Here is a 27,179-nt window from a genome sequence, read left to right on the forward strand (position 1 = left end):
GCACCTGATTTACAGCTGAGGTGTTCTTGAATGAATTAAAACATTGGTTCACCCATGTTTTAATTGAATGGGTGAACCAATGGGTGAATTGAATGAATTAAAACATTGGTTCACCCATAGGTTAAATTGTATTAAGATTGATTTTTGGACACTCCAGATTTCAGCTCTTTAAGGTGGCATTGAACTAATTAAGGGCAGCCGCATATGAATCTTTACTATTTTTCAGTAAACATTTAACGGTTTGAACCATGTGTTCAGCTTGCACAATACTTTGGGAATACCAAACCAAGTGAACTGTAGAGCTAAGAATTGTGGACTTTTATTCCTATGAACTACTTCAGAGATTCCATGTGAGAACACATTTTTGAGGTGGCTAATAACAGCTGCGGAGGTAGTTGTTGTCAACATGGTTACTTCAGGGTATCTTGAAAAATAGTCTACTGTTAACAAGTACTTTGTACCTTCCAATTCAAACAAATCTGTACCTATAATTTGCCATAGATAGTCTGGGAGTGTAGACTTGATCAGGGGTTCTCTCCTCTTTAGCACATGTGGGACACTGACGAACTATCTCAGCAGTATCTTTGGTAATCCCAGATCACCAAACATAGCACCTCACTCTGGTTCTACAGTGTCCGATCTCCTGGTGAGTCTTTGCCAGGGTCTCCTTTCTTAAGGAAGAAGGAATAACAATATGCTGGTTGTATGACTTCTAAAATCAAACTTTAAAAAGCCAAAATGCATATACTAAGGTTGTCGTCACTTACAATTAGCAACAATAACACTTACAAGAAAGCAATGCAACATGTGCCAATAAGCGGGATAGACATTAATTATAAGTAGAGTATGCGCATGCGTATATGAGCAGTAAAACTTTAATAATAGTAATAGTGACTATCTAGAGATTTTTGATATGTTGGTGCGGGTGGGGGATCAGAAACTGGTATACCAATTGGAGTGGCCTAAAGTGCATGATATTGAAATTATGTATTATACTGTAATATTACCATCTAGCACATAAACTAATTTAAAAAAAATTATAAAATTATCTAGCATAAAACTTTCCACATATATAGTCTGTACTGCGTAATTATATCTACACATGTAATGTGGTATTCTATTAGAAATGTTAGCTGATAAAGAACTGAATTAGAAAGTTCACAGACTTCTCGGATTATCAATATGTATTATATGTGGGCATATTGGTGGCTAATGCAAAGAGAGAAAATGACATGCTCCCTAGAAAAGTTTTGCAATTTAGGCTGTCTGAAAATGAATCTGGAAAGCTAGAAATGAAACTATCATCTCATACATCTTGTACAAAGTAACAGTAACAATTTACAAGTGCTACAAACACTATTATGACTCTATAGTCCAATTGCTGTAAAACAAAAAGAAGCAAATATCCCTACTGTGCATTTCAATTATATAGAGTGATAAAGTGAGCAAGCAAATTGATCAACATTATGATGAATTGATTGAAAATCTAATGAAGCAGAAAGATCAAGTGAAGCAACAAGTACGTGACACAGTGTCACAGAAAGACAAGGCACTTACAGCACAACTTGATGAAGTGAATTCAACACAAGCTAAACCTGTGAGCATGAAGGAACTGAATGATGCTCTAGAGAAGAACTCAGATCAAGAAACATTGTCTGCATGCAAAGAAGCAAGTGATTGATGGTATGCAGCAACTAACAGGGATCCTGTACCATTAACCTCAATGGAGTTTATACCCAGTGACGGTAGAAGTCACCATCATCACCAAGGATAGCAATGGAGTTCATTATTCCACAGGAGGTCACAAGGTAATTGTCCAGTTAAATCATTACATGACTATCGGGGAGGTGAGGGATATCGCACTGCTTAAAGTTTCTTAGTTTACTAGAATGGTATATCCCCAGTATATGGAACATTTAATACAGTGTAATTTACTCTTTTAGTAGCTTTTCAGTAAACCCGTATACACTGATGTTTTACTAATAGTTTTAAACTTAGCCATATACTGATATCTTACTATCAGTATAACTGTGTAAAACTACAGTAAAGCAGCTAAACAAATTAGTAAACTAAGAACCTTTAAGCAGTGTCAATGATGTTAGTTATATATGTGACTGGGCCTACGAAAATAGGGAATGTGGGCATATGATTTTTGCCCACTTTTTCAAGCTTTCATCACTCATTACATTATGCTATGACAATGCAATTTTTAGCACTTAGTAAGCATGTAATTGGCTTTATGATGCAAGTTACAGAATACAAATATTCTGTTCCAGTGCTGAGATATGACCTGTAGAGTGGTGGGATGTAGTTTGTGCCCACATGCCCTATTTTCGCAGGCCCGGTCACATATGTGGCTTAATTTGTAGGTGAGCAAGCTAGAGATACAAAGTTACATGCATCCATAAATGGTCAGGATATTAGGGAAGTCCCTACAGCATTGTTGTGGTTAGGAATTACCAAGCACTTAACCTACCTAACAAGATAGTGAATAATAATGGTAAACCCATAGGTGTTGCAGTTGGTAGGAATGGATTATATGCAGTTGCTGACTGGTCCAACCATTGTGTGTGTATGTGATGATCAGGATAAGCTAGTTAGGACTTTTGGTAGCCCTGGTAAGAATAATGGTCAAAATGGTGAGTGTGTCCTCAGCATAATGTATGTGGCTGATTAGTACGCAAATTATTTAAGTCTGGTATCAGCAGTAACTAATATGCAGTTTGGAGGTTGTGGTTCAGGTGATGGTCAGCTTAACATTCCCATTGGTATCACAACACATAATGGTAGGGTATATGTTGCTGATAGGAATAACTGTTGTATATCAGTGATCCAGTACAATGATCAGTTTTGTGTCTCTTTTGGTTCTTATCAGTTAGGTGGTCCCTATGATGTAACAGTTAATTTCAATAATTAGTTGCTTGTTGCTGACAGTAGCAATCACTGCATAGCCACTTGATGGTTATTATGTACATAGGAAAGTTTGGTACACAAGGATCTAATGGAGGTCAGTTGCATTATCCGGATAAAATTATTTTTGCCACTGGTGAGAATAGCTTCATCTTATGTGTGTCTGACAGTCTGTCTTTGACTATTTTGGTAACTTTATTCACTGCAAGGGATCTGCTATTGGTCAGTTTTATTTTCCTCACAAGATAGCACTCAGTTCTAATGGTAGCATCTCTGGGGCAACAAAAGGATTCAGATTTTTTACCAACTACTGACCTTATAACAATAATGTGCTTATATTTTACAGGAAGTGAAGTGACTATGTAAACTATACACTATAGTAGTGTAATGCTGATGATTATTGTATTATTATGATTAAAGTACTTGGTAAAGGCAGAGCCTGTATACCAGAAGACCTTATAAGGCCTAAGATGTTTATGTTAGCTTCACTAGTAGTTGTTTATGTTAATTATTTATGGTTTTACAGATTTTTGTAGCTAGGTTACCTTTATGTGTAATTTATTCTGGTTGTTATAGTTACCATCTTGTACAACACTACACTACATGAGAATTGTATACATTGCATTTATTGTTTGTGTACCATATTTGTATTTTGGTTATAAGTTTGACAAATATAAAAGGAAAATTACGAATCTTAAGTTTGATTAGGGATCATATATTATAGCTTTTGTTGACCTTTATTGTAACATGATTATGACTGCATGGTGGACCTGATGCATCAAAAGGAATTGTGTCAGAATTAATGTTCAGTTACCATAATTCACTTTATTTTTGCACAAAAAATTCATGATAAAAATTTTGGTGTAAAAATATTTTTGTAGTAAACATGAATGACTGCACTATTGGAGTAGTTTGATCTTATGTAAAAAATTTGTGCAAGAAATTTTTGTACAAGTTTTGCATTTTTTACAACAAAACAAAAAGCAAATTACAGTATGCTTATCCCATGTTACTAATGAAGAACATGTACTGGTACAGGAAGCACCTCTAGATCTGCATGCAATCGAGTCCCTGTTATTGTAATTATAGCTATTATATATTATCGTTTTTTTTTTTGTTTTAGATGTAGTCATTTTTTATAGTTACAATTGTAACTAGTTTTCTGGCAATTTGCTTTTTGTGCATTGCTTTCTTGGTGTACTCCCCTTATTATCTACCCCATTCTTTGTTCATTTATTACACTGGTAAAAATAGTTTTGCAGTGATTACGCTGGCATAATGTGTGGGAATCGGGAATTGCTAGCATTTAGAGGTGATTATACAGTTTTAAAAGACATGGGAAGTTTACAGACTGCACAACCCTGTTGTTAAAAGTTGTGGTACACTAATAGAGTAGTCAGAAATTCTAATAGAACAGTCACACAATTATTCCACTCCAATAAACAGTCGAACAGACATCCAGCTAAAAAATAGAAAACTATTTAAATCTGAAATATCAATTTAACTGCTCTAAAGTAGCAATAACCTGATATTATTGGTGACTGAAATAATGGCTGATACTCAAAAGCATATAAATGGATATAATATTATACAAATTTTGGAGCATTGCTCAAAATAATGCTCAATTGTTAGACTGTAATGACCTTATGCCTAATGCCAGAGTATAATACTGAATCTTGCAATTGATTAAATTCTTTCTCTGATGTATGATCTAATTCTCTTTGATCACATATAGTATGGTATACACTATAGTTAGTTCATGTTCACTTGAGCCCCTGCCAAATTATATAGTAATATCAATGAGGTCTACATGTGTTCACTCCCAATGGTTTTGTACTGGAACGAGCATGCATGCTTTCATGTTGTAAACATGTTTGCGCACCTGAATCATCTATACTAGATGTATGGGATACATACTTTTAAAGCCTCATAACTCACTTGTTCTTGCCTGTATCAAAGTACTTTTTCGATAAGCAAAAAAACTTAGATGAATAAATGAAAGCACAAACAATCGCAAACCATTGTGCCATACCATGTATATTTTGTATGTAGCTATGTTCTGTTGTTTTGTTTAAACAAAATACATGTTAATTTGGCTGCAATCATCATTGTTGCACATCTGTGTTGTTATTGAAGTTGTTAGCTACTGTATGCTCATTATTTTTTGTTTTGTCTCCTTAAAAAATTGATTAGCTATTCAGTAGCTGCTGCTTATAAATTTCTTACCAGGGGTATATGCTGAGCTTCAACACCAACACTAACATAGAAACACTTCGTAATAGTTGCAAATCTTCAATTCTGCTAACAGTTGCTACTTTGTTAGTTCTGTTTACGTGACCTACTTACTCTAGCTGGCTGACTGAAAATGGCCCGGGTGTTCTGAAACCAGTGGACAGGTCAACTCAGGTAAGGCAATTGAATTAGTGGTAATAACAAGATCTAGGATGTGGAGTCACCATCATAGGTGACTATAAATAAATCATGTGATGACTAAATAAATCTAAGTGGTTTACATTGAACAAGAGCTGAATGCAGGGACTAGTGATGATGAGTTCTAAAGTAAATTGTATTTCATTAGTATTAACAACTGGGGGGTATGGGCAGGAAAGCACTCACTTTTACTGTTGCTGTTTGGATGAGTTGCTTTCCAGACGTAGCACCATGCATGGTTTTGTTGCATGCTGTCTTTTTCTCTAATGAGATCTGCGACTATGTGCATCTGGCGGGAAGCCATTCCATCTCTTACAGATCATCTGATGCTTCCCCAGAATTGCAGAAATGCCAAGGTTTACAATCACTTAGGAGTGAGATTGCCCTAACCAGATGTAGATTTACGATTAATGTGCCACACAGCCCCCGTGTTATCTTAGGAAGGCTCTGCACAAAAGTTACCATGCACAAAGCAACATATATACAAGTTAATAGAGTAATTATTGTCATTTACAGGATGTAATGGTGTAATGCATATTAGCTGGTAGTCCCTCAGTACATAAACAGCTTGATGCATCTATTATATTAGTGCAGTTGGATGGCTAAACTAGCTTCGTTTAGTTACTTTCCCTCAAATTCAGCTGCGGTCACTTCATGTCTAGCTATGCAGCTTTTAACCCATCACACAATGAAACTAAAATAGAAGTAAGTGCCTTTAAGTATGATTACTGCATTCAGTTATAAGCACATGTAGTTGGACTCGAGCTTGTAATTGATGACAAAATTAATGTTGAAGAAGAGTATAGCCAAGCACTCTGCAATGCGTGAGACTAGCAGTTCCATGCGTGTGAGCGTATATTTCCCTCCACCATCCGACCTCCCAGAACATATTGTTACATCACCAGAGTTGGACAAATTCAAAGCACTTTTAGAAAAATAATTACACTTATGAACCAATCACTTGCATGCTTATATGTACCATAATTATACTCAATTCTGAGTCCTGTACATTACAAATAAATAAATAATGCGTGAGACTAGCAGTTCCATGCGTGTGAGCGTGAGATTGCATGCGGATGAGTGAGACTCACGCCCGGCAATGCGTGAGACTTGGACATACCATTAGGGAGAGGAAGTTTCCATAACACGGAGTTAGGATATCACTGTATACTACTGTACTCTAAATGATGCATATTTTCAGTAGCATTACACAGTTAGGCAGTTAACTCATTGGAGTGATCAGAGTGATTGGAGTGATCTAAGTGATTGGAGTGATCTGAGTGATTGGAGTGATCTGAGTGATTGGAGTGATCTGAGTGATCTGAGTGATTGGGTGCTTGGAGTGATCTGAGTGATTTGAGTGATCTGAGTGATTGGAGTGATCCGAGTGATCTGAGTGATTGGAGTGATCTGAGTGATTGGAGTGATCTGAGTGATTGGAGTGATCTGAGTGATTGGAGTGATCTGAGTGATCAGAGTGATTGGAGTGATCTGAGTGATTGGAGTGATTGGAGTGATCTGGGTGATCTGAGTGATTGGAGTGATGTGAGTGATTGGAGTGATCTGAGTGATTGGAGTGATCTGAGTGATCTTAGTGATTGGAGTGATCTGAGTGATCTGAGTGATTGGAGTGATCTGAGTGATTGGAGTGATCTGAGTGATCTGAGTGATTGGAGTGATTGGAGTGATCTGAGTGATTGGAGTGATCTGAGTGATTGGAGTGATCTGAGTGATTGGAGTGATCTGAGTGATTGGATTGATCTGAGTGATTGGAGTGATCTGAGTGATTGGAGTGATCTGAGTGATTGGAGTGATCTGAGTGATTGGAGTGATCTGAGTGATCTGAGTGATTGGAGTGATCTGAGTGATTGGAGTGATTGGAGTGATCTGAGTGATCTGAGTGATTGGAGTGATCTGAGTGATTGGAGTGATCTGAGTGATTGGAGTGATCTGAGTGATCTGAAGGATTGGAGTGATCTGAGTGATTGGAGTGATCTGAGTGATCTGAGTGATTGGAGTGATCTGAGTGATCTGAGTGATTGGAGTGATCTGAGTGATCTGAGTGATTGGAGTGATCTGAGTGATCTGAGTGATTGGAGTGATCTGAGTGATTGGAGTGATTGGAGTGATCTGAGTGATTGGAGTGATTGGAGTGATCTGAGTGATTGGAGTGATCTGAGTGATCTGAGTGATTGGAGTGATCTGAGTGATTGGAGTGATCTGAGTGATTGGAGTGATCTGAGTGATCTGAGTGATTGGAGTGATCTGAGTGATTGGAGTGATCTGAGTGATTGGAGTGATCTGAGTGATTGGAGTGATCTGAGTGATCTGAGTGATTGGAGTGATCTGAGTGATTGGAGTGATCTGAGTGATTGGAGTGATCTGAGTGATTGGAGTGATCTGAGTGATCTGAGTGATTGGAGTGATCTGAGTGATTGGAGTGATTGGAGTGATCTGAGTGATTGGAGTGATTGGAGTGATCTGAGTGATTGGAGTGATCTGAGTGATTGGAGTGATCTGAGTGATCTGAGTGATCTGAGTGATTGGAGTGATCTGAGTGATTGGAGTGATCTGAGTGATTGGATTGATCTGAGTGATTGGAGTGATCTGAGTGATTGGAGTGATCTGAGTGATCAGAGTGATTGGAGTGATCTGAGTGATCTGAGTGATTGGAGTGATCTGAGTGATCTGAGTGATTGGAGTGATCTGAGTGATCTGAGTGATTGGAGTGATCTGAGTGATCTGAGTGATTGGAGTGATCTGAGTGATTGGAGTGATCTGAGTGATCTGAGTGATTGGAGTGATCTGAGTGATCTGAGTGATCTGAGTGATCTGAGTGATTGGAGTGATCTGAGTGATTGGAGTGATCTGAGTGATTGGAGTGATCTAAGTGATTGGAGTGATCTGAGTGATTGGAGTGATCTGAGTGATTGGAGTGATCTGAGTGATTGGAGTGATCTGAGTGATCTGAGTGATTGGAGTGATCTGAGTGATTGGAGTGATCTGAGTGATTGGAGTGATCTGAGTGATCTGAGTGATAGGAGTGATTGGAGTGATCTGAGTGATTGGAGTGATCACTCCAATCACTCAGATCACTCCAATCACTCAGATCACTCCAATCACTCAGATCACTCAGATCACTCCAATCACTCAGATCACTCAGATCACTCCAATCACTCAGATCACTCCAATCACTCAGATCACTCCAATTACTCAGATCACTCCAATCACTCAGATCACTCCAATCACTCAGATCACTCAGATCACTCCAATCACTCAGATCACTCCAATCACTCAGATCACTCAGATCACTCAAATCACTCATATCACTCCGATCACTCCAATCACTCTGATCACTCAGATCACTCCCATCACTCAGATCACTCCAATCACTCAGATCACTCCAATCACTCAGATCACTCAGATCACTCAGATCACTCCAATCACTCAGATCACTCCAATCACTCATATCACTCCAATCACTCAGATCACTCAGATCACTCCAATGAGTTAACTGCCTAACTGTGTAATGCTACTGAAAATGTGCATCATTTAGAGTACAGTAGTATACAGTAATATCCTAACTCCGTGTTATGGAAACTTCCTCTCCTTAATGGTATGTAGACTTGGTAGCTATGTCTGGAATTGAGTAGATGGCCCTAGGGACTTTTGGTTCCCCCTATATTCGTTGTTTGTGTCATTTTCGTCCAGCACACTTGTCTCTTGTGCTGGGGGTGGTAGGCAAGGGGGTTCCATCTAGCCTGGGGAAAACATTTAAAAATTCATCAGTATAGCTAGCTACTATAAGAAAGTACAAAGTGAACACCTGATTTAATTACACTGTATTAGCAGAAAACAAATTATAGCTAGCACCTATATATAGACCACACAGCTAGCTAAGTATGCAAAGATGCAAGCCGGTTTTCATACCCAGTGGAGGATTAACAGTCAGTTACATAATTATTTCACTTGTGACTGACTGCTCTATTAGAATAATTATTTGATAGAACCGGGAGGTGGCCACGCATGCATGGGGCACGTCTGGATCCGCCACTGTAATATGCATACTATGACTATAGCCTGTAGTTATTCTCAGTGAATGAAGCGTACGGCGCTTTGATCTGTGTTGTGGTTCTTGTATCAGTAAACTCCCTCATCCGTCATCGTGGAAGGTTCACAGCCACGGCCGAAGAAAACAGTGAAGAACTTGAAACAATCGTGGTTTCATATCGGATCCGCAGCCGGTAGGTGTAATGTGTATGTATGTAATGTGTATTGCCGGGTACTAGTGGCATATATCTAATATGAGTTTATACCGATCGCTGAACTGTGGAGTGGTTTTACTGAAATAAACTGAAAAAACAACAAATCAGGATCCTGCCGCGGGGTGTCTTTCAGCTAGAAGTGGGCGTTTTTCAGCTAGAAGTAGCGACCTGTCTGTAGGATACAGTATTTGTGCGAACTTAGCGAAAACTGGTGCGTCCATATTGCTTAGCTAGCTACCTGCTCATTTAGTGACGTGTACGTATCCGTTTTGATTAATTTAACATGCGACGAACTATGGCTTCTGTCTCGCTTTCCTCGAGTCTCGTACAGATAGAAAGGCCATGAATATCATAATGAATAATGATAATGATGCTTAATTATATACAACAACCTCTCTACCATTTAATTGCATTCCGCTCTAACAGGTGCTTAGCTAATGCTAGAGATACCAGACCCTTCCTGCAAATGAAGGGGCGGCCACACCAGACTACTTGGACCTTTTTTTTTTTACACCTCCTATACAAAACGGTACTGTTACTTCTATAAAATGTGGATGTTTGATATCTACAGCTGTACTAGTAATCTGAAATCTTTTACGTGTGCTATAAAACTTACCCCGCAAAACTATTACGAACATATCCTAAGTTAGTTCATGTACCATATCTTTCAATAGAATTTATTTTATATGGAAATTTGTACTGTAGAAATGGCACCGTTAAATTATTGCAATTCATGTATCTTTTTCTGTACTTATATTAGTGGAATAAGTGCTTGTTGGGGATAAAAGGGCACTGGTTTCAAAAATGAGGACGATTTTGCCATTCAGAGCTATTAATTCTTGAGTTTGGCCTAACGAAATATGTCAAAGGCACTGATTTGTACCTATATGTTTCTCTGTATTAGTATACGTAAGTGTATCAGCTAGTACGTGTTGAGTACATATTTAGATGATAGGGTTTTAGGGGATATATATTGATTAGTCATTGTGGACTGGTTCAACATTTAACTAGCTAGTGGAAATTGTTTTAATTACTGTGAACAAGGCCCCGCCCATTTGTAGTGCCTGGTGTAATCACATACAAAAGTTAAGGATACTGATGAAACCCGGAATGGAATCAATCGGGACGTGTGCCAAATTTAAAATCATTTTCAACTGATTGTGCACTGTTTCCAACTGTCACACAATAACTAGAATTGTGCTAGAATTAGTTAGTTTCTGTTTATAGGCATGCTAGTAATCGTTCGCTCCAAAGTTCTATTAAATGCCCACCACGTGGCAAGTTGTGTGCAAACAAAATCCATCCAGTTTAGTTTAATCCTGATGTAGAAGTACTTCCTTACCATTCTAAAAGGTAAACTACGGTAGTATTTTCATGTTGTAGCGGTATTCAAGCCTTTTTAGTACAAGTGTCACTGGTTTCTGAAGCAACTATAATTCTACCGTTATTGGCAGCAATTTACGAGAGTTAGCAAACTGCAGTATGTAATAGTAACAGTGCAGGGGCGGATCCAGAGTTTGGAAAGAGGGGGGGCACCTTGCTGAAAAAAAGTTGAAGAGCAAAAAAAAAAAAAAAAGGTCCCAACAATGATAGCTAGTTATCCTTTACCAAATATATTATATCATGTATGTTATGTAAAATAAAATCCTATTTATAGCTTCATAAATATATAAGTAAGCTGCACTGCCTCATGAACATTGTGACTGCTTTATTAGAGTAATTGACTGCTCTATTAGGGTATCTTGATCTTGTATGCAATTTCTTGAGGGGGGGGGGGGGGGGGGGGGCAAATCCCCCTCAAGAAATTGCTATCAAATTTAATTCTTCACTATCAAATTCAAACTTAATTCTTCACTATCTTCTTCATCCAATTCCTCACTATCTTGCTGCTGCACAACTGTAGCACTTCCTCCATCATCCTTAGTCAAAATTTGGTGTCGTTTCTTCAGCATGGCTTGCCTCCTTTCAAATCTTTCCATTTCTCTTTCAAGGCGCCTTTTTTCTGGGCTTTTCACATAACTAAACAGCCTAGGAACACAATTTGGCACCAGGAGGTTCTTCTTCCTTGTGCCTGACATGAAATGTTCGCTGATATAGATGACGGTGGATTCATTAGGTGCCCAGTTCTCTCTTTTGACGGCGGCAATCCACTTACTTCTCAATTCTTCATTCGCTGGAAAGTTGTAAAATGACCTTTCTTAAACTTATTCTTGCAATCAACAGCACAACAGCTCTTCACCATCCTTCACTATCCTTCACCCTCTTTCCACTGAATATGGCGTCCACTTAAGAAATACGCGTGCGTATGCGGATTGACGTTATTCGGACATGCCCCCTGCATAACCTCTATTTTAGAAAGCACTTATGCTGCTGAAAGAGTGGGGCGCTTATAATTTCAAGTGTTGCACGTGAAACACATGAAACATTAAGGCTGCTGAGTTGTCACTTCAACTTTTGCCAATGCATGGATGAAGAGATTTCTTACTTAATATACGCGGACTGATACTTGATGTCTTGTTCCTCTGAACACATTTACTCAGCCGGATGGTGCTGGAGATCAGTGTCAAGTGGAAATTGTATTACTTCATCCTGTTAGTAGAGGCTAAGCTACAGACAACTGAAAGGGCCTGTTCGTTCGAACAACTTCTACCCCAGGTGAATAGAACGCGGACCATTGTTGACAGGTCATAGATCTGAGCACCACTGCTACTCTGACAATCAATGGTAAGCTATGTACGCTACTACCGGCCTATGTGCTTCCAATTTTGGCACAGTACGTACCTTAATAAGCTGTACAGGAACTTAATAGCTAGCTCACAAGTTACACTGTAACTAGCTGTGTTGCTAACTAGCTGTGCTACAACAAAAAAACTAAACAAACTAGTATTTTTTTAAAATTGTTAATTTAAAAATTAATGATGTAGGGATCTATGCAATAAAAAGTAGTGGAGCAAGAGATGAATGATGGTATTACAACATAGCTCGATGGGAAAGTCCCACATTAGAATTTTGCTCAATGCCAAAGTAGGGACTTTCCCATTGAGCTATGCTGTAATACCATCATTCATCTCTTGTTTCACTACTTTTTATTGCATAGATCCCTACATCATTTTTAAATTAACATTTTTTTACAATACTAATATATTAAATAACCATATGCATGTATGACACAATTGATGAGTCAGTGGGTGTGGCTTATAATGGCATTTTGAGATACACATTCTTCATAAATTCTATGGTAAAAATTTCAAGCTCAAATCTTCAAATTTACAAACGTTATAGCACATTAAAGGGGTGTATCCATTCACTGGACTGGACTACTGGACTCAACCTTGTTTTGTTTTCTAGCCGTTTATAGCCAGACATAACCACAGAAGTATTTTAGAAATCACACCATTCATCACAAGACATAAACCTTACACACAAGACATACGTATAAAACTTGCACATTATTACTACACCAAAATCTCGTTGTCAAAAAATTTTGCCTACTGCTAGCAACAGTGATGGGCAAGTTACTTTAAAAGTAACTAGTTACATATTACATATTACTTGCAGCTGAACTATTTAGTTACAGTTACATATTACCCATAAAATAAAGTAACTGTAATAATATTACATATTATATTACTTTGTGTCCACAGCCTTAAGCTGTCATGTGTGAAACTACCACTTTATCACATGACATGATTGCGTTGTTGGACAATGTGCAAATCTTGATTATAAGTAAGAAGCTGGTGAATAAGCCTTATTCAGTAGGCTTCATTACTTCGTTGTGGCTAGGTGTTACTCAGTGGATTACTAACGAGATTAGTAACTTTGTTACTTGTAGTAATAATATTACATAATATTAGATTCGTTACAGTAACTATATTACTTAGGTAACGCGTTACATTTGTAAGTACAGTAACTTGAGTTATATTACCTGTTTTTATAGCGTATTTCGTTATATTACTTTGTTACCACAAAAGTAATAATATTACATAATGCGTTACTTATGTAATGCGTTACTCCCAACACTGGCTAGCAATGATACAAGCACAGTACACTGTTAACATTGCTGAATGCATCTGTCTGTCTTCTCTAACCTTCTTTCATATACTAGCAAGGGTGGATTTATGGGGGGGTTCTTGGGGCGCTGAAGCACCTCCCCCCCTCCAAAATTTTACAATTAGCAAGCTAGGAAGCTTCTAGAAGCTGTACATGTAGTACAGGTCATTTGCATGTAATATAACTCATGTATGGGCAATGAAAAGATGGAAAGAGCAAGGGGAATAGCTAATCTTATCCAAGAATTACTGAGAGGTTCAAAATTATACTTTTGGAGTAAGTCTTACCTTAGAAGTTGCTAAATCCGAAATACTCTAATAGAACAGTCAACTACTCTAATAGAACATCCATCATTAAAACTATAATTTTCAAGAAGTTACCAGAGTGTAAGCTGAAATTAAACCTATTCTTTTAGACCTGTGCACTGCTACCCTCACCATTGTACCAAACATCCTGCCATATACCAATCATTTCAGGTAAAAGATTTATATCTTTAATGTACTATAAATTGTATAAAACATCATTAATTGAAAATCTATTCTGAAAAATAACCTTTTCTGTCAAATAGTTTAAGTTTTTTTAGGCTGTGCTACAAACTTGATTCTTGGGTTGAAATAAAACAGTAGTGAATTTCTTAGTTTTTATAAAGTTCACAAGGCTGCAACATCTGAGAGCTGTTCATTTTTGTTTCCCTTACTTGATCTAATCTCATGCTACATTTGTATAAATCTAGCAGCTTTGGAGTTTGCACTATCAAATCCCTTGAAGCTCAACTTTAAGCTTAAATGATACTGCAGCATTTATGTAGTCATGATCATTGTGTGCTAAAAAGGGGTTAGTTGTGGCCTAAAACTATTTGTATTTGTAGACTAGTTGTAAAACAATTATAAAGGTGGATGGATCCATCATATTAAAAGTTAGATTGAAATAGCAACCTGTACTTCAGAACAGTGGCTACATATGAAGGTAGATCCAACCCTGTGTTTTAAATATTCTCCTTGACCTTACATTCAATTAACTATACACTCTTTATTCTCTTTGACAAGCCACTATTATACATTTTCTTAAAATCCAATAACAAGAAACAGTGTATATAGCTATAGTTCTGTTTTTTAATTAAAATTACTTCCAACTGAACTCATTCAAATTAAAACTACTTCCAACTGAACTCATTTATCTTGTACCCAGATTTGGTTAAAAATAGCTTCTAGATTCAATGTTGTGATAGCCATTTTCCAAAAATTTCCAGGGAGTCCAGGAGTATATATGCCACTAGATTTAGAGCCTCCCTAGCTAGAGAATTATATACAGCTGAGTGCACATGCACTCCACACACTGGTGAGTCAGTTTACTTGCCCTCTCCACTCACACTTACCCTCTCTACTGTTTGGACAGCTAGTGTAGTTTGAGCCATGAGACTGTAAATTATGCTATACTTCAAAACACTAAATTTGATCATGTGCAGCTGATACCCATATGCTTCCACTTATAGTTCTTTAAGATGTTAGTCTAAGATTGAATTTTAGCTACATGGCTGCGCCCTTTAGTTATATTGACAAGCTGTATGGGGAATAATGGTTTCACATAAAAAAGTGACACCATTTTTCACTCAAATGTACTACTACCAAATTCAATCTCAATAGGCCAAATTTCCAAACTTTTTCCTGTGGGGACATGCCCCCAGACCCCCCTAGATAAAGCATGCTCCGCATACTGAGTGTGGTTCTCACACTAGTTGTATCAACTTTCTTGCCACATATATAAATGTCCATGTTAGCACCCCCCCTTCTGAAATCCTAGATCCACCCCTGTACTAGCACACATTGACATAACGTTCAGTCAGTTTTACGCCTGCAATTATAATGAAGCATTGCCTAACCTTTCAGCAATCTGCGTATTCACTATAGATTGGCAACGAGTATGCAGTGTTTATTTAGCCAGAGAAAGCTTCCTGTTGCAAACAATATAAAACAGGCAGGTATAAAGCATACACATTTTACATCAACCTATTGATTATAAACTTATCATACTGTACCATTACTATGTATGTAAATAGACTACTAAAACTAGACTACAGTTACTGTAGCTGTATGTGTCTCTAAAATGCAAGATAAGACACTGAGAACCCTGAGTGTGTGGTACACAAAGTAATGATCATGTGGCTAATCACTTTTAGTGGTTGGAAAAGTATTTGAGCAAACCTTATGTGAGTCCAGTAGTCCAGTCCAGTAATCCAGTACAGTGAATGGATATACACCTACATTAAAGTTGTGGTGCCATTTTTCCTATTGGGAAACCCCGTACAAAAAATGTCTTAAACAGTAAGATGTTTTGTGCCATAAGGTGACAAAGGAATAGGATATGTAAGTTCCGTTTTCAGATCTGATATTCCTAACCTCTATTACAAACCTGGAATGTAAAATATTCAAAATATACAAATATTAAAAATGGTCCGAGGTCACTACTGGAAGGTTTTTTTTCTCAAACCAAAAGATCACGTGAATTCAGGAAGATCCTGCGAGTTAAGTACTTGTAGCATGCAAGGAGAGGGTAAGTAGAGCTCTAGAGAGTAAAGAATAAAGTAATATAGCTCATGTAGTTTTGTTGCATTGGATTTGCATCAAAACACCTCTTGGCAACTTTATCTGCATTCAACATGCTGAATATTGGGTAATTTTTGAAGAGTTGTTTTCAAAGGGGTTCTTCTCTTATTTCCAAGTTCAAAAATAACTTAAAACTATCTTTCCTTCATGTGATCAAACATTCAGTTTGGCATAGACACATACATCTAAATATTGCATTTTACACATTTGTCGTTTCCCAGTGAGCCTACATCACTGACAAAATATGAGTGATATCTTTCCCAAAAGCACCTTCGCTGTAAAAAAAGGTACATCCAAGAAACTACGAGTACGTACCTATAACCCAATGTAAAACAGCTCAGTTGTAGAGAAAGACCTCATGAAAAAAAGCAAGTTGATGTTGTGTATACCAGGTACCCATGCAGCTAATACTATTCCTTAGGCAATTAATCAATGAAACTAAAGCTTACCTGCCTGCAAGCCTCATACAGGCCCTAATCATTTTCATTTCTCACATACAGGCTGCTTTTAGCTTACAAAGTTTTGCTCATGTGGTACAAATATACAAACACAGACACCTATTTTGGAAAACAATTTCAGGCATGTGCCCATAGCCAGCCTTCGGCCGGCTGTGGGCTCATACCTGGATTAATAACTGGTAACTTAAGGTGGCGTTAAACCGATTAATTCCAGCTGCACAAAACAATTTATTTCAACCCACACGTTTAATGAGCTATCTTAAAACTTTGCTAGTCTACAACTTAATCTACACCTAAAAGCTGTTGTGATAGCCTGTGATGTTTTAGTTTATCGTACAAAGTGTCATGAAATATCGCGCCTTTGTTTTATGCCTGCATAACTCTGAAGTTTCCAGCAAATAACTTGGCCAATGAACAACCTATAGCACTAAGCCACTTTGATTCCAACTTTTTCTCACCTTGTAGAATAATTCTACGCTTTCCTATTCACTACTAATAACAACATGGAAAGAATTGAAGTGCACAACTGCAACTATGGAGTTGGTGGACTACAACATTGGCTGACAAGCTCGCTAACAACTTTATCCAGCCCAAATCGCGAAAATTTGAAGTGTACTGTTGTAGTGGCTTGATACAAAAAGCAGCTATCATTGTAAGAGTCAACTCTTATAGTAGTTTGTTTGCTCACACGTAAAATGTATGGAAAAGGCAAATCCGGTCACAAATTCTGTATTTATCCATATTAAAGCCGGGCTCAAATAAATTTCTGGGTTCAAGCACACGCCGGGTACTTCATCCCAAACTACAGAATGCATGCCTGAGTCCATATAGATGCCGGGGTGCCTTAAATCTAGGCTATAATTCTAATAAACACCCGAGTTGTGTGCTGTACAAGAGTCTATATACTGGATAAACACACTTCACCTTGTATTTCATTGTTGCAAAGTGAAGATTCCAAACTTTGAGTTGATTATATAAGTACCCTCAGTACCACTTTGTTCACAATTACTCTTCGCCTCGTGTGCTCTAAGAAATAAACGCCTGGGCCTGAATAGACGCTGAGCTCGTTTACACGCTGGGTCCAAAATCACTTATAGGAAATAAACGTCTGGGCTTTTATATGGATAAATATGGTATTCAGTTCCCATAAAGAAATTCTACATTATTAGCACTAATTAAAGTCTTCTCATCACTGGTACATACATTATGCAAAAATTGTAAACAATGTGTCACTTAGGCTTTCCTAATCATCTGCAGGAGAAAATGACAATTGACTATCAGAGAGAGTATGGTCTTTTACTAGGCCTGAGCCTATTATCTGAGCCTATTATGCTTACAAATTTGCCTATTATTCTTTCCAGAATTTATTACCCATTATTCCCAAACATGAGACCTATTATTCTTTACATAATTCTTATTGTTTATGTGTATTTATTATAACAAGTTTAAGGAATTTTAAGTTTGAATAGGGATCATGTGTCTTGGTCTTGGGATCATGTACCCCAAGACCAAGACTGAATTAGGGATTAAATGTTCACTAGTATATCAGCCAGTGTAGGCGACCTCCCTTGTTTCCCTACTTTTTTCTATGATCTCTATAATTGAACTTAAAATTCCTAATTTTTCCTTAAACTTGTTTGTTACCTTTTTTTGTAACATTATTTTGACTGGTGAACCCACGCATACCGCATCAAAAGAAAGGATGGCACCAGAATTGATGCTTTTTTGTCTAAACGGCACGTGCCCAAGCTATCAAATACTGCTTCGAAAGTGCAGTGGCCATTACGCTTCACTTTCAGCTATGTTCAGCCCGTTACACAGTGCTACTGATGAAAAGCAGTAGAAGAAGTGCCTCTGCAACAATCCAATCACCACAAAAATCTGATGATTCACACGCCCCAACTATCAATTACTGCCTCAAAAGTGCAGCCGCCATTACGCTTCGCTTTCAGGTATTTTCAGCCCGTTAAGACAGTGTTACAAATGAAGAACAGTGTTAGAATCGTTTCTGCAATCAATCCTGTCACCACAGAAATACGGACGATTCCTGTTTACAAACATACTGTAGGGAACCCATGCATTGCGCTACCACGTATCAACACCTTGGGCTGTCAGCAAAAAGAAATGGGACACAAAGGAGGACAAAGGTAAGTCCATGATGTGTGCATTGTATGTACTGCGGTATGCCAAAAGGCACGTCTCGGGACGAAGTGACGTCGAACAGTGAAAAAAATCAAGCCCATAGCCTTAGCTGTTATCACGTTACACTTGCCTGAAGGTATTAGGCAGGCAGGCAGGCAGGCAGGCAGGCAGGCAAGCAGTTAGTCAGTAGAAAATTCCATTGAATAATTTTTTTTTAAAATTTGTAACAATTTATTGGAAGCCTTTAGGATCGTACTGATGGCACTTTTGGGCTTGGTTATACCTAACCAATACTACCAAGGTGCCAGGATGGAGTTGTGAAGTTAGTTTTTGGGTGAATGTTTTGGTTAGGAAAACCCAAAACTGCATGATCCCTAATGTACAGTACTACTGTACTGTATGATACAGTATGTGGCATCAACTGAAAATGAAAATTCCACTGTCATTGAAGAAATGCACCAATTAAAAACAGCTACGTAGCTGTAACATGCATGTATACACTGAGTTTCATATGAATCAGAATCTTTACTTTCATCAGAATTTGCACCCCTTGGGTCCTCAAAGATATCTCTAACCAAGTTGGCCATTTATTCTAATGAAAGCTTCCAATTATTCTAGAATAATTCTAGTAAAACTAACCACCCATTACTCCTCAAAATTTAATTATGTTGGCATAATAGGCTCAGGCCTATCTTTTACCCAATGCCTATACCTTGTTGATTGTCTATGGCGCATAACTTTGTAGACCATGTGGCTAGTATAACAGTAATCACAGGATGGCAGCTGGTTGTGACAAGCTATTATGTTATAAACCGTGAATAACGTTAGTTGTATCAACAACAGTAGATGGGCAGTCTGACAGAGCTCGCTCTTTTATCTGCTGAGATGCTTCACTGTGGTCTATGGATTCCGTGTTTGCTTGCACACGATCACAAACAGTCTGCCCAATTAACTTTGTATGGCTGCCCTTAATTGGTTCAACGACATCTTAAAGAGCTGATATCTGGAGCGGCCAAGAATCAATCTTAATACAACTTAACTATGGTTACCAAAGTTTTAGTTCATACAAGAACACCTTAGCTGTAAATCAGGTGCACCCATCAAAAGTAAGCAAGCGAAACAACTGATATCTGAAGCGGCTAAGAATGAATGTTGATGTACAACTAATTGCAATTAACATTGAACCTTAATCATTCAGCTATGTTCTACATTCACTCTTGCTGCATCTTTAATTAAAATTTTTTGGCTGGTAATTTGGTCGCCTTTTTGCTCTACACTGATTATTAATCAAGGCAGTTAAAGTACAAGCCAATTAGAGAAATTAATTAATCTCTAGGATTCAGCAAGAGTGAATAGCTGAATGATAAAGGTTCAGTCTTAAACTTCATTATATCAACAGTCATTCTTGGCCACTTCAGATATCAGCTATTTTTCAGTTGCCAGTTACAGGTACTTTAATGGGTACACCTGTTTGGTGTTCTTGCATAGATTAAAGCTATTATAGTTAGTTGTATTAAGATTGATCCTTGGCCGCTCCAGATATCAGCTGTTTATGTTGCCAGTTATTTTTACAGTATTTCCTTCGATGTAACACTTTGACACCTCAGGTCAAAGAATAGTCCATTTCCACGCAAGCTAAAGTATTCACGGTATGGTAATGAATACTAATTTATTACATTTTGTGCAACATCCGGTGTCCTTTGGGAGGCCTTAAAATGTATTGAAACTTATGGGACTAAGACCTTTACACTTCATGGGAGCCCAAACCATACCGTTTATTCTTATTATAAGAACATACTTTTATAGCAGCCACTATATAATTATATACTACAACAATGACATGAAAATTGGAAAGATACGCTGTGTTGTGATCGAGAAATCAGCGATCTTGTGTCAAATGGTAGTGATATCTTAAGTTTTAAAGGCTGCATCTTTCCAAAAGCAAAGTATTTTTACTCTTATAAGTATAGAGGATCGTTAGGTAACAAAACATGGCCACTAAACCTACTGTAACGGGAGAAATAATCGCCTAGTATTGATAGAAGCACAGCGATGAAAGATCGCCTATTTCTGCGATAAAAATTTGCATAGTGTTGTTACCAGCCTTGTAGAAACATAGTAGCAAAGTTTATCTCACTAAGTAGATTTTCTAGATGCTGAAAACAAAGTCACTAGAGTCTTCTGCCATGCTAAAGTTGCTTCTTTCTGCTTTACAACACAGCGAATCTTCACAAACTATGTACTATTGTGATGCTAACAACCTGAAAATTACAATTTTGTTCTCATAATAAGAATAAAAGATACAGTTTAGGCTCCTATGAAGATTTCTTACCTGACTCCCATAGGCTTTCAATACATTTTAAAGAACACCGGATGTCGCACAATCGCAATTATTAACCACCACATTCCTTAACCCTTGTGTGAAAATGAGCTATTCCAGAGAACACATTTTCCATGTGTACCTCCTTACAGGGAGACATCTAAATGTATACCGGTGTACATTGAAGTGTATCCCGGGAAAGTGGTTGCACTTTTAAAAGAGCAAGTCACTTTCATCAAAGCAAGTATGGCCTTGATGTGGGTGAGGTAGTGGTACTACCCTCTGCTTTTATACAAGATTAGACTGAAATCGATTGTGGGAATAAATTAATGCTCACGTGATGACTACCACAAATTAAAGTGTTTCCGCAAGAAGCACTCAAATGAAGGTATTTCAGTATCCTTGCCATTCTACAAGTTGGGAAATGTTACTTAAAGATGAGAGCTAGTCTTATAGTGCATTCACAAGTGTTTTGACACATTTTTTTAATACAGACATGCCCACATTACAGATGATACAAGTTAACCACTCTATAGTGAAGCTTTCCCCTTTAGGTCTTTAGTACATGTTGTGATTAGTCTTTACATAATGCAAAAGCATTAAAACACTTGCGAATTCCTAGAAATTTGCTCTACTCGACTTTTCCGTGATATCCGTAGGACTTGTCCATTTACTATGACAGTCGTAACTACAATGTTATTTGCTGCCTAACCATAATCTATCAGGCATGCATATAAAACGAATCCAGTGGTTACACTTGTATTGGCATCAAGGCTATCAGCCTGAACAGAAGTGTTACATAGTAGCTGTAACATGGGCAGTCGTGATTTTCTTGATATGTATGCCCGCAGCCCTTGGGCTTTGGGCATTCATATCAGGCAAATCACTCGTGCCCATGTTACAACTATAAATTATCCGGCCATCGATTATCCAGATGTTCTGTTATCTGAAGTGTGGATTTGACCGTTATATTAGAGCATTATAACTGAGCTCTGTATATAAATGTAAGCGCTTTGTTTATCCAAACTTTTCCATTATCTGAACACACCTAGGGCCCAGTGAGTTTGGATATTTTTGGAACCACTGTACTTTCAATGAGGTCTTTCTCCACAACTGAGCTGTTTTTACATTTAGTTACAGGTACTTATAGTTTCTTGCAATGGATGTGCCTTTTTTTACAGCAAAGGTGTTCACAGAGACAAAATGGCTAGCAAATTTTCTGCCAAGTTTGCAACTTTTAATCATTCACATAATTCATGTGACTATTGATGTTGGTTTGCTGTAATGTAATCATACAGTATGGTGGTACTTTGTAGTAGGGATATTCCAATGAAAGCACTGGTTGCTAGTAGGGCTCAGCGATACTACCGTTTTAGCGATATATCGTGATATTTTGAAAGTATCGATATCGCGATATTTTGTTATTAACTATCGTGATACCATGCCTATACATTATTTGTTATGCTGTACTAGGCTCAAGAATCCTTTAAGTCATAACCTGGTTACCCCTGCAGAGAAGTGTGAACACCATAACATAACCTCAAAGCATGTGTTACAATAACTGTTACTGTAAACAAGGATGATAGTGGCTAGTTTGATGCTACTTTTGAAGACTTCCTGCAGGAATACTGAGGAATACACTATGTAGCACCAGCTATGATTGACTTATTTGTAAGTATCGTGAACTATCCAGTATCGTGAATAGTGGCTTTAGTATCGATCGTGATACTAAAATGGCAGTATCGCTCAGCCCTAGTTGTTAGCGGACCCTCAACATGAACTCGTACTTCGCACTTCACAGAGTGTGTGAACACACTGTGCAGCAACTCCTCTCTCATTGGCAGCACCATGTATACAGTAGTAATTTCAACATAATTATGCAATGCATGGTCTGACCAACTCAATGTTCCCTCCTCTGGCCCTGGAGTGGGTTAAAGTAATGAGCAAAATGCTGGTATAATAGGTATATTTTTGGTGAAGCAGACGTAAATATTGCACAAACGATTGATACAGTCTAATAGAACAGTAGCTATTTGTTACCAGAAGAGCAAGTGGTGATTAAGATACTCTGCAGTAGAACAGTCACACATGCAAAACAGTATATAGCTAGCATAATGGTAAGAGCATATGGAGATCAAGATGCTGCATGTAATAGAACTGTCATTTTAAAGCGAGTTGTACTTTGCAGTTTGAAATGGTCAATTAACAAAGATTAATTCTGAGCAAACAAAATAGATATTCTCAAGCAAAATATGGAGCATGATAGGTGGAAAAGAAAAGAATTGAAAAATAGGTAGAAAAAAGCAAAATAGACTTGTCCTTATTACTGTTATCATGTGTATAATATTTTTTTATTCTTCACATTATAGTGAACAATGTCAGCAGTGGAGGTGAAGAAAGCTCAAAATAATTTAACTTGCCCAGTTTGTTATAAGTTGTTCAACAACCCCAAATATCTGCCTTGTTATCATTCCTACTGTGTAGGATGTCTGGAGAAGATGCAGGTACAATCCAAGATCATCTGTCCTGAGTGCAGGAAAGAAGCTAAGGTACCTGCAGGAGGAGTGAAGCAATTTGCTACCAATTTCTTCATCAACCGACTAGTTGATGATTTGATTCTGAAGAAGAAAGTGGCTGGGGAAGAGAAAGTCAATTGCGATAGCTGTGATGAGGATGATCTTGTGGTGTCATTTTGTCCTGACTGCAACTCATTCCTGTGTCACACTTGTAATGACTTCCACAAGCGCAACAAACAGCTAAGAAATCATGATGTTGTACCATTAACTGAACTGAGATCAAACAAAGACACGCCAACCATCCAAGCTAAGGTGAAGATCCCACTTTGTAAGGATCATGATGAACAACTGAAGTACTACTGTGAGACATGTGATGAACTGGTGTGTATGTATTGTACAATGAAGAAACACAATGGCCACAATCATGATGCAACAAAAAACATAGCCAGTAAGCACCGGTCTCAGTTAAAGAAGGTCACCACTCCAATAGAAGAAATGATCCAAGATCTGTCTGGTACACATGATAACCTTGACAAGATGATGAAGGAGATAAGAAAACAGGGTGATGAATTGAACAAGCAAATTGATCAAAATTATGATGAACTGGTTGAAAAGCTCCTGGAGCAGAGAGATCAATTGAAGCAACAAGTATGTGACACAGTGTCACAGAAAGAGAAGGCACTTACAACACAACTTGATGAAGTGGATTCAACACAAGCTGAACTTGTGAGCATGAAGGAATTGAACGATGCTCTAGAGAAGAGCTCTGACCAAGAGGCACTGTCTGCAAAGAAACAAGTGATTGATGGTATGCAGCAACTAACTGAGAAGTACAAGAAACTGAACAAACATCCGGTACAATCAGCCTCAATGGAGTTTACTCCCAGCAGGGATTATTTTCCGCAGTTTGGTTCTTTCTATGCTAATGCCAATCTTTCCGAGGTAGCTAATCTTCCACAATCCATCATTGTAGGTAAAAAGGTAGAAGTCACAATCATCACCAAGGATAGCAATGGAGATCATTGTTCCACAGGAGGTCACAAGGTATTTGTCCAGTTAAAATCATTTGCAGGCAATGTGACTGTTGGGGAGGTGAGGGATAACAATGATGGTAGTTATGTGACTTCGTTAGTAAGTGAGCAGGTTGGAGATGCAAAGTTACATGTGTCCATAATTGGTCAGGAAATCAAGGGAAGTCCCTACAGCATTGTGGTTAGGAATTACAAGGCACTTAACCTGCCTAACAAGATAGTGAATAATAATGGTAGCATGGGTAGACCCTGGGGTGTTGCATTTGGTAGGAATGGAGTATGGGCAGTAGCTGATGACTCCAACCATTGTGTGTATGTATTTGATGGTCAGGATAAGTTAGTTAGGAATGTTGGCAGCAACGGTAGCGATGTCGGTCAATTTAGTGAGCCTCGCGGTATTACATTTGATAATGACAATTACTTATATGTGGTTGATAAGTTGAACCACAGGGTACAGAAGTTTGATGACAATGGTAACTACTTGCTGCAGTTTGGAGGTCGTGGTTCAGGTGATGGTCAACTACAGCGACCATATGGTATCACAACACATAATGGTAGGGTGTATGTGGCTGAGTATAGTAACCATCGTATATCAGTGTTCCAGTACAATGGTCAGTTTTGCATCTCCTTTGGTTCTGGTCAGTTAGGTAATCCCTATGATGTAACAGTTAATGTCAATAATCAGTTGCTTGTTTGTGATGGTAATCGTAACTACATAGTCACTTTTACTCTTGATGGTCACTATGTAGGCAAGTTTGGTACACAAGGATCTAACAGGGGTCAGCTGACTACCCCATATAGTCTTGCCACTGATGTGAATGGCTCCATCTTAGTAACTGACAGTAATCATCGTGTGTCTGTCTTTGACAATGCTGGTAGCTTCATTCATTGCTTTGGATCCAGGGGATCTGCTAATGGCCAGTTTAACTCCCCCTTTCATGTAGCTCTTAGTCCTAATGGTGGCATCTATGTTAGTGACCACAACAACAAAAGGATTCAGATCTTTAACAACTACTGACCTTATAACAATAATGTGTTTATATTTTACAGGAAGTGAAGTGACTATGTAAACTATACACTAGTAGTGTAACACTAACACTGTTGTGTTTTGATGATAATTGTATTAGTAGATATTTCATTTTATTTTGTATGTGGTTAAATTTCATACACCGCAGCATGCTTATATATAAACATTAACAATCTGTAGTTCCCTGTGTAGCTATACCACCTTAAACTATGCACCATGCATATATAACTACATAACATTGTAGTGATTTGTATGTATCACATCATTGTTTGTTTATACAGTATTTGATATACTTGATAAAGAATAGTTTGAATTATGCATTTAAACAATTATATATATATATATATATCATGCATATAATTATGCACTTGGCCAGTGGTGTATCTAGACTCTCTGCAGAGCTGGTTTGGTAGGGCACCAGAGCAAAAACGCAAATGAAAAAAGGCACCATGGCAGCCCTCCAATATTATATCACTAATTTATAACTATATACATAGTTTGCAACATTGTATGTGGCTGCTTTATTAGAGTGATTGACTGCTCCATTATCTCAATCTTACATGCAAATACCTCTGTAATGGCACCAAAATTCTCTGGTAGGGCACAGGCCCACCCCTAGATATGCCACTGCACTTGAAATTGGAAGCTTTGCAAATGTTGCTGAAGAAAATTTACCTTGCAAATGGCTGCCCAAGAGTACGTGTAATTATAAATCGCTCACAATTATATATTTACTGTATAGTATATAGAGTAGTATAGCCATGCAGTCATTCTAATAAAGCAACTAAGTACCTTTCACTGACCTGTCATATAATCTGAGTAGGCATGAGGCTATTATGCTCCAAAAATTGAGCATTATGCTTTTGAACAGTGCTAAAAAAATCACCTATTATGCTTTTGAGAATTGCCCATTATTTCCTAAATTATGCCACCATAGTAGGCTAATAATGCCAGCTTATTGCCATATCAGACCATTTAAATTAATGTTTAAGCTTCAAATAATCTTGAATTCTTTAGCTGGTTGCTGTATTAGAGTATTTCATTTTAATGTGACTGCTTTATTAGAGTAAAATAATATTCAGTGACTGTTCTATTAGAATTTATGACTGCTCTATTAGAGTATCTCGATCTTTTTTAATGGAATTGTGCAATCTGTAGATTTTCCTACTGTTAAAGCTTTATAATCAGCTCAAAATGCTAGCATAATTCCTGATTCCCACACATACCTATTATGCCCAAAATTATGCTGGCATAATCGCCGCATCCCTAAATCTGAGTGCATGAGTCAATTTTGCAAATTCTATAACTGTAAAGGAAAGTTTTCATGCATAATGTGATATATACGTATTGAGTAAATGATGAACATAACAGTAGGCATTCCAGACTGATTTTAAAATTTTGGAAAAACGGGCTTTTTATATGCTCAA

General features: G+C 37.7%; 1 protein-coding gene across 1 annotated transcript; it reads left to right on the forward strand.

Moving 5' to 3' along the window:
* Positions 1-23,553: 23,553 nt before the first annotated feature.
* Positions 23,554-25,743, forward strand: LOC136259272 (tripartite motif-containing protein 2-like). Its single transcript, XM_066052760.1, has one exon. It carries the CDS (start codon positions 23,554-23,556, stop codon positions 25,741-25,743), a length of 2,190 nt encoding a protein of 729 aa, XP_065908832.1.
* The last annotated feature ends 1,436 nt before the right edge of the window (positions 25,744-27,179 follow it).

Source organism: Dysidea avara, chromosome 6 (genome assembly GCF_963678975.1).
Source record: "Dysidea avara chromosome 6, odDysAvar1.4, whole genome shotgun sequence".
In the NCBI taxonomy this organism is placed as follows: Eukaryota; Metazoa; Porifera; class Demospongiae; order Dictyoceratida; family Dysideidae; genus Dysidea; species Dysidea avara.